Source organism: Anser anser (assembly GCF_964211835.1).
Source record: "Anser anser genome assembly, chromosome: Z".
Lineage (NCBI taxonomy): Eukaryota > Metazoa > Chordata > Aves > Anseriformes > Anatidae > Anser > Anser anser.
Genome location: NC_139723.1, coordinates 76,137,627 through 76,149,868, shown reverse-complemented (window position 1 = coordinate 76,149,868; position 12,242 = coordinate 76,137,627). Strand labels below are relative to the sequence as shown.

Below are 12,242 nucleotides of genomic sequence, written 5' to 3'. Positions count from 1 at the left end.
GAAAAGAAGAAAGAATTTCTTACAATAAAATTTGGATCAAATCTTTTCCAGACACACATCAGGAATGAATTTGTCTTGCTGTTCCTAATTTCAGTATAGGTGAGAGATTTCCTTCTGAAATGTTTCCTTGCTGCCCTCCCAACTCCCCCTTGACTTTGCCTTTATAATTCACATCTATCATAAAACTGTAATCTGTAGATGGAATCAAAGAGATTCCCACAACACCAGTAAAAGATCTTGAGCAAATGGAATAAGAAAAAGAGTGGGGAAAAAAAAACACTATTTTAAAATATGTTAAGTCATATTTTGTAAGCCTCTAAAGGAATGTAAGGGAAGTAATATTAACTATTTGGATGTGGTTTTTAACCCAGCAGGAGAGCAAAGATTACATATTTCAGGATTTTGAGGCAAATAAGCTAAGGGCAAGTCTCTCACAATCTTCCAGATATCTAAATTATGTTTATTTAATCTGCATCCATACCTTACTATTGTATACACACAGATATAAAGTGGTCTCCCTCTGGCACAATACATGCAGAACACGGTCATTCTAATACTAATATTCTGCATTTCTTGACTCATCCTGCAAATACTTAGTTTAATTCCAGTTAGAGGAGTAAGCTCTTAGCAAAGGGGACACCTCGGACTACGTGCTTGGGCAGAACACGTTTAAGCACAGTGCTGGGTTCATGAACATTGTGGCTGACCTGAGCCTACAGCATCAAGTCTACAGCGTGGGGAACCGAGCCCGCAAGTGAGTTTGAGCTGTTAATGACATTCAGTAAAGACGAGCAGTTAACTTTTATCATTGTATTTTTCCTCATGATTTTGTTATGACTCTGAGACATCTGAACTGGTTCCAGGGCCTGGACAGGCACCTGCTGGCAAACACAATGGGTGGCTGAGCGTGCCCCCGCCTGCTGGGGGCCCGAAAACCCAATGCAACCCCCCAGCCTGACACAACCTAACCCACAGGGCCAGCCTCTGCCCTAGGAATAAGGCACAGAGCATGGGTCCCCATGGCCAACTGATCCCCCCATCCAACTGATGGCCTGGGCCAACTGATGGTGCAACTTCTTTCTCAGCCCTGGAAGGGTTTTGAGCAAATATCCCATATCCATTTTAAAGCTTCTTCTTACTCAGGGTGGCTCAAGAAAGCCCTACCGTGCAGGTGGAACCACCACTTGCAGCAATCTCCAAAAAGGGAGAGCATGGGATGGTATCACAGTGGGTGTTACACAGGCACCCTTAAAAACTGCTGAGAAAACCAAGCAAACAAAAATGAAGTGCTTTGGACAGTGACACCTTATCCACCAGCCCTGCTACCCCCTGAGGCACCCTCCTAAGAGTCCCAAGAAGAAACGAAGCCCTAATCTGGTAAGCTAAGGCACATGGTGGGTCCTTCACATGATAGACGACTTTTAAAATATTTTGACAGCCTGCAAGATGTTGTAAACAGCAGGACCACCCCTAAGACCCTGAGGGATGTGCAAGGCAAGCTGTGCAGTCAGTCTTTAAAGCCAGAAGCACACCATTGGAGGCAGAAGGGCCTCACTTGCTGCATTTTGCAGTAGCAGCATGAACCAGAGGACAAATTAGGAGGTGAGATGAAGGGAAGGGACCCCACCGGGCACAGAAGGCTGCTTTTATTCACTCGTCTGCAAGTCACAGAACAAGGCAAGACCAAAGGTCCCAGTTCCACAAAGCATTTAAGCCTGGGCTGAAATCAAGCGTCTTTTCCTTGGCTGTCAGCATGGTCTGAACAGTGGGGTTTGCCCTTAGCCATCAGTCACATTCCCACAGCACATTCACAGCTCCCTTTGGCTAAGGGAAAACACTCATCTGTTCTTGCCACAATCACACTGTTACGTTCTTTGCATTGGGAAAGGCAAGCACATGCACACAAGTTAGGCTGATTAAAAAAACAGAAAAGCATCTTTCCATACATAGCTGTTTCCCCTAGCACTTCTACATTTCTTTCTCTTCATTCAGTGTATTTCCATTAATGGCACTAACTAGGACAGCTCTGTCTTAAGCACCTGCTTCGGTGTTTCCACAAAGAGAGAATTAAGGATGCATACATCATTAGACCCCAGTTACCTCGCAGGTTAAGGATTTCACAGCAGCGTAACTGCATCACCAGCACAAGGCTGCTCAGTCAAAGCACCGCAACCTACGGCATGGCAACGTGAACTGTGCCAGTCACATGTAGCACGAGCTTTTATCTGTTTCATTTTGGTACCTCCTTAGTATTCTGCAACTGGGGATGTAAAAGCTGCACAAAGTGTTTTTCACATCTATGCCTCTATTGAAAAACACCGGAGGACTTTCTCTGAGTTGATCCTGCAGTCCACTTCTGGAATACATCTCTTCCCTTCTTACAACCACTTACTATAGAAATCCATGGTTGGTAAAAGCCTCTAGCAGAAAATACCTTTTTGATGAGCCCATGTATCCACACATCATTTGACAAGATCTCACTTTCAAGTACATCTAACTACAAATTTGTATGCCCCAAAGTACTTGGAGCGTTTTACTGCTTCCTGATGCAAAGCCGGTTCATCCGGTGCAGGGGTGACTTTCCAGCATGTTTTACAAGGCATTTATCTGCACGGTGTTTTGCTAGCAGTTGGTGGCAATATTACTGCACACGCTCACGGGTTTAGCACTCACACATCCCCTGAAATGAGAGCTAGCCCCAAATGGGTTTGTTATTTATGAACTACTCGATGGGGCTTCTAACAGCAGGAGCGGGGAAAAGGATCCCAACAGCAAGACACAGCAGGGTGAGAAAAAAAACACATCTTTGCTCAGCCTTTGAACCTACCCAGAGTCACTTTAAAAAAGTATCTCAGAATGAGCAACAGACTTGCTGGTCTGCGTAAATGTGCAGAGATGTGGGCAGTTTTGGCCGTGCTTGTAAACCGGACCATCAGCAGAAGGCTCATTTCTTACCGTGCCACAAAACAATCCCATCCCAGTCCTGGAGGGCGATCCTCCATCCCTGCTGGGGGATGTGAAGTGCTAACAGACCTACATGGGGCAAAGCCTTCGTGACGGCCCCATTCTGGTGCGCACCCAGCCCCAGGATGCTCACGGCCAAGCTTCTCCACCATAGATCCCAGCCCACAACGCATCCCTCATGCAATCCCTTCCCAGATGACTCTTGGCGACCCGTCCCCAACCCCAGTCCCCAAAAAACATCCCGGCATGGCATCGCGCAGCCCCAAACCCGCCCCCAGCCCCACACAACCACCACTCACCCCTCTCGCCGGCCTGCAGCGCGCGGACCACGTCGTCGACGTCGAGGTGCCGGCTGGTCTCGTCGAAGCTGTGCACGGCCATGTGGAAGGCCTCCTCCTGGAAGACCACATGGACGCCCTCCATGGCGAAGTAGCAGCTGCGCTCGGGGTTGCTGTCGCTGTAGAGCAGCGTGGCGCGGCTCCACTGGTGGTGGCGGAAGAGGGCCAGCAGCATCTCGCCCATCTTGGCGTAGGCCGGGGCGACGCGGGTGAGGTGCGAGTACTCGCCGCCCTTGGCGCCGAAGCCGGCCGCCAGGGCCCCGGCCGACAGCATGGGCACGTCCCAGTGGGCCGCCAGCCGCGCCACCGGCGCCGCCGCGTACTCGCACACGGGCCCCAGCAGCAGGTCGGGGCGGCGGCGCTGCAGGGCCACCATGTCCACCAGGCTGAAGAGGGCGCGGTTGCCGCACGCCGAGTCCTCGTAGGTGAGCTGGAAGGCGTAGCCGGGCGGCAGGCCGAGCCCCCCGCCGCCGCCGCCGCCGCCGCCGCCGCCGCCGCCGCTCCTCTCCCGCAGGCTCCGCACCGCGTACTCGATGGCCGGCCGCACCCGCCCCAGCGAGAAGAGGTAGGCGTCGTCCTGCGGCAGCAGCACCAGCACCCGGATCAGCTTCTCCTCCTCCTCCTCGTCCGCTGCCGCCTCCGCGGGGCCGCCGCCCAGCGCCGCCAGCACGCAGCAGAGGCTGCCGAGCAGCCAGGGCGGCATCGCGCCCGCCCCCCGCGGCGACCCCAACTCCGGCAAAGTTTTCGCCACCACCCTCCCCTTATCGCCCCCTCGCAACCCCCTGCCCCTTGTTCGGCCGTGCTTTATTTCTCAGGTGTGTGGCGAGACTAACAACCTGCCCCAGCCTGCGGGTCACGGACGGAGCATCTCATTTCCGAAGTTATTCGTGCTTCACCTCGCCTACTCTCCCTTTATTTTATTATTATTATTTTTTTTTAATTTTTTTTTTCTCCCATCCACCTCCCTCCCCCTCGCCGGGGCTGCCTGCCCCGCTGCTCCCTTCCCCGCTTAAGTAACGCGGCTTCTCCGCACGCCCGGCTCGGCGCCGCCGGGTTTGTGCGCAGGGAGGAGCCGGCCCCGCCGCCCCCCCCGGCCCCGCCCGCCGCCACCCCCCCGGGCCCCGCACCTCGCCCCCGGGCCGGGCTGTGGGGAGCACACGGGGCGGGGGTGTGGGGCAGACCCTTCACGGGACCCCCGTGGTGGTTGGGCGGTGCGGGGTGCAGGGGGGGCTCGCCGCTGGGCGGCTGTTTTCACCGAGGGGTGGGTCCCCGCTGGCAGGGAGGGTGGGGGGAATGGAGGGGTTTGCAACAGGAGAGAAGCTTTTGGGGTGTCCCCACCACCACCACCACCCTGCTGTGCTCTGCATCCCTCCGGGGTCTTTCTGAGCCCCCCAGAGAGCTCAGGCACAGTTTTGGGTCCCTTCCCACCCGTGGTGGCTCATGCCACAAGCAGCGCGGATTTCCCCCGTGACAAGTGTTGCTCAGAGATTATTTTCTCAGAGTGGAAAAAAAAAAAAAAAGAAAACTAACTTTTCTGATTATCTTGACAGCACTGCCAGCACTGCCCGATCAGAGCATGTCAAACGCATCCCCGTTCAGCTCTCCTTACTGATGGTAAAGCTGCTAAGCGTCAGATTTTGTCACAGTCTGTATAAAAACGGACACTCCTGTTCTGGAATAAAGAACAATGTCAGTGTGAGGCGTGCAAAGTCTTTTGTGAAAGAGGCTTTTGGACACCTGATGCTTTTCAACAGCAAAATCCTAAAGGATGTCTCTCTGTACATTTTTCTATGTACGCATCCTCAAACCCGGAGCCAGGGCTGCGCGGTTTGATGCTTTCTGATCACTCAGCGAGTGCCAGGTTTGCATTGGGAAGGTGAGTGAACGGCTCCTCACTTTACAGAAGGGGTTTGTTTAGTTCAGCACAGAGGTCGTTGTCAGGGCAGTATGTGTAAACTTACAGTTGTTGCTGCCTTCACTGTGCAGCCCATGAATGGGAAACCAGGGCTCCTGGGGTGACCATCTGCTCACCTTTAAGGTTCCTTGATTAAAAAGAAAAGAAAGCTGTAAGTGCTTGTGCAACTGCAACCAGGAAGTGGAATGAAAACAACAGATAATACAATGTACAGAAATAATCATTAAAAAAAAATCTTTTTTTTTTTTTTTTTAGGAGCATGGATCTGAGAGCTCAGTAAAATAAAATTTTAAAAAAAGGTCACAAATGTAAAGATGGGTAGCTTTCCTGAGAAATGTGCCTCTAATGTAGTTTTATTTGATTACTGAATCGAACTTCAGAGTGTTCTTGAAAATTACATAAACACCCACCCTGGTGAAGCTCGTTTTGTATGTTCCTGTACTGTAAGTTATGTCAGGCATTTTTTGCTGTAAATGACTCCGTATAACATACTGGAGATTAAGCAGAATGTTACAATATACAACATGCCAGCCATCTTCACCACAAAGCTTGCAAAAACATTTTCTTAAGACACATTTTGAAATGCTGACCTTTGTAGTCACTGCTTTATGGTGACCCTACAGATGTGTTTACAGCACCGAAATCTGGAAGGATCTCTTTTGATTCCCTCCTTTCCCCCGACAGAATATATTTTAAATTTTACGTGTGAGCTCCATACTCTTCTGGCTGTCTTATTTGAGTGTAAGCTGTGTAAACATGATGGAAGAGATAGTAAGCCCATAAATCACAAGGCTACCACCCTTCACATTGGCTGCTCCTTGTGAGGTAAAAGTACTGCTGGGAATGAATAAGAGTGGGAGAAGCACGGCCAGAGTAAGGGGGAAAAAAACATTGAGCCAGTACTGTTTAGCAGTAGTCGTGTCGATTGATTTCAATGCTTTTGGAAAAAGATTTGGTCCACGGTATGTGGTCCTTTCTTGCATGAGCAATTGCATTCAACCTGAGTCACAATGTTTCTGCAGGCCCCAAGTGTCATGAACATTTCAGTCATTCCCCATCACCTTACGCAATTTACAAAGAAGAATCCCAGCCTGTGATTTATTTTTCCGAGCCAAAAAGTTATGCATGAGAATTTCCTCGTTAATCCCAATTCAAAATGTCACTTAATCCACCTCATCATTAGTTCACTTACAGTACTTTCCATAGCTATAAATCCAACATTTCTCCACCGACGTTAATTTTTTTTTCAGCTACATAAATGCTTTTTAATAGGAACAAATCCTGCAATCGTGAATCAGTAGCAGGCAGAATGCCCGTGGACTGCAGCAAGAGACTTCAGACTAGCCCTTTAGGACTAAAGGCATTACGGACATAGACTATTTTCCCCACAGAAATAACTCATACACAAATCAAGAATTACTTGACTCGCTCCAACTAGCGTTAGCAACAGTCTGAACTGCCTGCTGCAGATTAAGAAAATCCTTCACAGACAGGTTCGCTGAAAACATAGTCCCCCCTAGAGGCTGAAAAGATGAAATATTTTAGTGCCATCTGCACTGCAAATATATCGTGCCATTCAGACTTTCAAATTCTTTCCTTGTTTTTCTAGAAATCTATTCTCATTATTTCAAGAAATCTATATTTTGGAACACACACAATGGATTTCTTATTGCTACATGTAGGATCTGTATGTCTCTTTTTGCATTTTGTGGTCTTACCTTTGTATAGTTATGTGAAAATGCACCACAGCCTTTAGGTAAAAATCTTGCAGCATGAAAAATCAAGATGAACAAATCTGATGCTAAAAAATAAAAAAGGGTCATATTTACTTGTTCTGTCTTTTGATTGACACCAAATTCTGTCTAAATCTGTATATAAGAGCTACAAAATGACAAAATTACACACAGTAAACATAAGCATATATATAGTAATAACACTTTGCAGAACTAGTTACTGGTGCTGTCAACAGCTTCCACTTCACAGCACAAAGTAAGGTAAGGTGAGCAGATGAATCTTCTTTTATTTTACGACTCAGGAGAACAAAATTTGGGAAGGCAAACTGGGACGTACCAGAGGTATAGGGTGATCCCAAGGTCATCCCTCCACTACACCACTGATCATCATTAGTGCTGCGAAAGTCACATCTTGATGGTCCCCTACTGCTGGTGACACAGTGCTGCACCTATCCTTCCTTTCCACTGGTCCTGAAAAGTGCACTGAAATTCAGCCGGATGGGAGATGTGCTGCTCGAGTATGCAAAAGCAAATCCTAGGATGAAAAAAGACTGACACCCCACCATTAGTCATAGATTTTGCTCATGTTCCCAGGGAGTATTGTAAAAGCAGATACTCTTAAAATATATAAATTGTGGGGCTAAAACCCAGCCCTATCCAAATATATAGAGAGATATATCCCAATATAACCCAATCAGTACTTGCTGTGTTTCCTCACATCTACAAGGCAATATTGAATGTGAGATAATATGGTGAAAAACAACAAATCAGGAAACTTTTGCAGAGATAGAACACTTGAGGCAAAATGAGAGCTTCCATGGCTTCCACAAAAATCCTCCTCAGAAGTGGCTTAGTAGGCTCCAGTCCAGTATAAGAATTATGACAGAGATGTGACTGTATGTTTCTTATACATACGCTAGGGACATACCCTGATTTATCAAGATTAGATTACTGACAACTGGTATGAGTTACAGCAACTTCTGGATGGCCCAAATTAATACCTTGGGACTGATATTGTATAAATCACGGTCAGCAGGTGTGTCTTATAACTGTCTTATTTCTGTGTCCCATGTAATTATAGCAAAAGGACTGGATCCATATCTTCATTTGCATCCAGAGACTTCAGAGACTCCCTGAAGCACTGCCCCTCCTTGCAGGAACAACTGTAATGACCTTAAACTAGAGATGTCTCATTAGCCCTTCCATAATGCACTTGCAGACACCTCATTTCTTCTCCCCTTCCTTTTCAGGTCAATCCACCAATCTATGGCAGGGATAGATCAGCCCTGACATATTTTATGTAAAAGAAAGCTGAAGATAGAAGATAGATTGCTTGAGAAGTTGTGAGAATAACTCTATTTTACAGTATCAGCCCATCGAGACAATGTGTCTGAAATTATACTCCACTTTCCCTTTCCAATGAATGCCCTAGTTGGTATGAACAATAAACTCCCCACCTTAGTAATGAATATGCTGAAATGTACAACACATTGCCAATGAAATACAGGCCTAGTTTGAAAAGACTGATGCTAATTTTAAAAGAGAACTCTTGTTTCTTTTCTATGACACCATTAAAATTTTCACAACTTGTGTATAGCATTTTTCAGTTTCTAATAACTCACCAAGTGTCTCAAGAAGGTTATTGTCTTAATTGCAGAAAGAAGCACTGCGGGTTCTATGAGCAACAGAGAAAAACATCTTCTGAAAAGTTTCAAAATAAAAGAGAACTTTGTGCACGAAATTGTATTTCTATTGGAAGTTAATTTATTTTTGGTAGTCCCATCACTGCCACATGGAAGCAGTTGCTTTAGGGCTTATTACAAAGCACTTTTTTCTTTTCTGTCCTATGACTAATATTCATGAAAAAATAATTACCTGTACTTCTGCAGTTAAGGTGTGTTCGCAGCTGCTGCAGTAATTTTGCCACACCTATGACTTTCATTTCCAAAATGAAGGAAAGCCAAAAAAAGACATGACTACAAAAAAGGTCCATAGTTTTCAAGAAATGTCGCAATAAAAAATCTTAGCCTTTATAGTGCTGTTAGCCCCACTTACCAGTAAGCCCAACGGATATTGCCTTTTACATGATGTCATTACGTATGGCATTTATATATATATACTGACACAGTTTTCAGTTGCTTATAATTTTAGCTGAACATTAGCAGTTTGGGCTCAAGTTTTCAGGATGGACATCTACCATCCTCTTATTTTGTTGTTTTTGTTCTTTTTCTCAATTCAGCTGGAAAAGCTTGGCCATTCCTCAAGAACGGTTAAGGAAATTCATTGCCTTCTCTCCCCCCCCCCCCCCCAAAATTCTGGCAACTTCTTTTTTATTTTAGCCCTTCAAATTGGGGTTGTGAGAGTGGGAGCAGGAAGAGTCTGTGTGTGAGGAAAGGGCACATGAAAATGTGCTTGCCTTTAACCAGATGCAAAGTACAAGTTGTGGAAGAGTGCTGCTCCTACAACTGTCCTACCAGCAGTGAAATGTTAATAGCTAAAAACGAAGATTTAATCTGCCTGGTGTGTTCACCATCCCATTGCAACTTGCTTATTAGCAAGATACATCTGCACTGTCTATCTCCTTCAGCTCAGCTTTTCTCCCACCCTGACCCTGTACCCTATTGCACATACACAGCTTCACCAGCATGAAGGCATTTGCTTTGGGCCAGGATTTTGGGGGACCCCAGCTGCTCCAGACTGTGCTGGATGGAGGCAGCAAAATTAACATTGTGAAGCCCAGAGGAAAACAGGACAGATTCTTCTGCCTCCTCCTGAGACATCGCGGCACTGGCAGTTCTCCAGGACCTGCTCCAGAGCTGGCTACGCACAGTGATTCCTATCTGTCTCCTACCATACTTTTCTCGAAGCACTTCATTTGCTTCACAGAAAAAAAACACCCTGGGTAACAGGAAACAGCCCTTTCATATTTGCTTTGGGCAACGTTTAATTTGGAGTGATTTTTAAATGGTTCTGATTAATAATTATGAAAGTATGCTGTATTTACATGGTATTTTAATTCTAAAACTGGGTTGAGGAGGATTCAGTCTTCTTATTAAGCACAGATGATTATCTGTAACTAAATCTCAACCCAACATCTGCAAGCTGTAGCCTCTGATACTATACTGACAGCAAGCAGCAGAACAAGTAAAGGTGTAAGAGTTCAGAGGCCAAGCAGAAAACATAAGTTCATTTGTTAACACGGTTTTATTAAAAAGAACCACCTGAGTTTCAATTGTTAGCATCGACTTTGAAGGTAATTAGCTGCCAATAAAAGCCAAGAACACCCATTTGGACATGACTCACTGAATTCTCACCACAAAATTGGCATGTGGCTCATCTCTGTGTTGCGCTACAGAAGAGATTGCGCGGCATTGAAGCAGCGCCAAACATGCAGCCAGGCAATGTGGACAAACACTCAGAGGCAGTGCAATGTTTGCAAGCTTCACTGAAAGACAAGGAGGAAATGTGAAATGACTGACTGGCTGATTATAACCCAGGTCACAAGTGGAAATAAGAGGGTTAGGCCTCGAGGGCAATTAGAGTATGGCATTACTCATAAATCCACAAATGAAAAAGTGCACTGATTGTATAGCACGGTTATTGACGTGGTGCAGATGTCTTTCTGTACCACATGCAAACAAGAGCCAGTGCTCTTCTGGGTTTACTGAAAATCTGTGAGTAATACAATGCTCTGCTGTGAAGTTGTACCGCGGTGCTGTTGAAAACAGTTAACGGGCTGTAAAACAGGGATCTTAATCAGTGCTGGTCATTTAAGTTTAAACTTTTTCTTTATTTATTTATATGGGGATTCTCTGTAAAACTCTTAAATGTAATCCAAGTATAAACTCAACCACCATCAAAGTTCAGGATTTCATTATATTTTATCTCTTGAAAATATTCAGTGCAGTTCTGCTGTTGGAAAGTGTTGCCTATTCAAGTAATTTGTCATCTACTGAACTACAAGAAAAAGCAGAATTACCAAAAAGGACAAAATAATGGATTTCCATCCTTTTGCAGTAAGATTTAAATGAAAAAAAAAAAAAAAAAAAAAGGAATTTTCCATTTGAAAGTGTTTGCAAAAGAAGTTCCTCGTTTATGGGCTCACAGACTAAAACTATGCTTGAGACTCTGAGAGCAATGATGAATTAATAGGAATTACCACATTATCCTTGGGATGAAATCTTGTCTAGGTCCTATTGCTAGGTAAAAAATAAAAATAAAATTAATAGCCCATTTTGTCCTTTGCTCTAAAAATCCCTGAGCAACAGCAAAATACACTGCACAGCAGGACACATTGCCATTCTGTTAAAAAAAAAAAAAAAAGGACCACTGAGGACCACTGTCTTGATTTGGGCTCTGCAAGTTTACTGCTCAGAAGTGTTGGATTTTCATGGAGTGAAAGCTATCTTTCCTTTCTCTTGCCTAAAAAGTAAAGACTGAATTTGTCATGGTTGTTCAAGGAGGAATATTATTATTGTCCTCCTTTTTCTGCCCAGGCTACACTGGAAAAATTCACTTTCTTTAGGTAACCAATTTCTCTACTTGTAGATCACAGCTGGGTATAAAACAGACCATGAAACTAACTGAACTGAATTAGAAGGGGAATTGAGTTAGTTTGGATTAAAGTGATGCTATCATAACCACTTAAACTTGTGGAGATTTTTTTTCTTTCTTTTTCCCTTCTATGTGTTAGAACAACACCTGCAAAATTTGCTCCTGGGATTTTAGTAATGAAAATACTTTGGGTGGTTTCCTGGACTCTATTCAGCCTTGGATGGTCACCTCTGACATGGCACAGGACGATGGCCACCTTGTTTCTTATGTGCACTTGTCTCCATCAAAGAATCAGTTACAGTTTGAGATAAGTAGCAAGAGCTGAAATACAAACATCTGCTGTACCTTTCCAACAATTCTGTCCAGAGCACTTAAAAGGCTTTGAAGAGCAAAGATTGTTTCTAAACTAGATTTAGTAACTCTAAAATATATACCCATGCTGTTTGTAGAACAAATGTTTTAAATACTGTCATGGTGTTTCTCAAAACCAGAGTTGAGATCAGACATCTCACTGTCAACCAACAGTGTTGGATTGCTGTTATGTGTTACATCTCACATCAGGAGCTATTCTGATGTGCTACTTTCACATCAATTCCCACATAAATGCAATAGAAGTCTCACACTCTAATGAAACTAGGCTTTCTACACTTTGGCTGGATGTTCATCAGTATTGGTTTACATCGTACCATCAGTCCAGGAACTCATTCATCTTTAGGAATATTCTGATGGAAAATGTGG

At 45.0% G+C, this 12,242-nt stretch overlaps 1 protein-coding gene across 3 annotated transcripts in view; it reads right to left on the bottom strand.

Moving 5' to 3' along the window:
- Positions 1–4,816, bottom strand: part of NPR3 (natriuretic peptide receptor 3) — a 48,600-nt gene extending 43,784 nt beyond the window's left edge. The window contains exons 1-2 of one of the 3 annotated variants that reach the window (XM_083816277.1): positions 4,169–4,808; positions 3,264–3,477 (exon numbers count right to left, since the gene is read on the bottom strand). In XM_083816277.1, coding sequence (XP_083672403.1) covers positions 3,264–3,477 — 214 coding nt within the window. In that variant the 5' untranslated portion in view covers positions 4,169–4,808. Of the gene's footprint in view, positions 1–3,263 lie in introns of all 3 variants that reach the window. The other 2 variants (XM_083816276.1, XM_083816275.1) reach the window with 2 other exon arrangements.
- Positions 4,817–12,242: the final 7,426 nt, after the last annotated feature.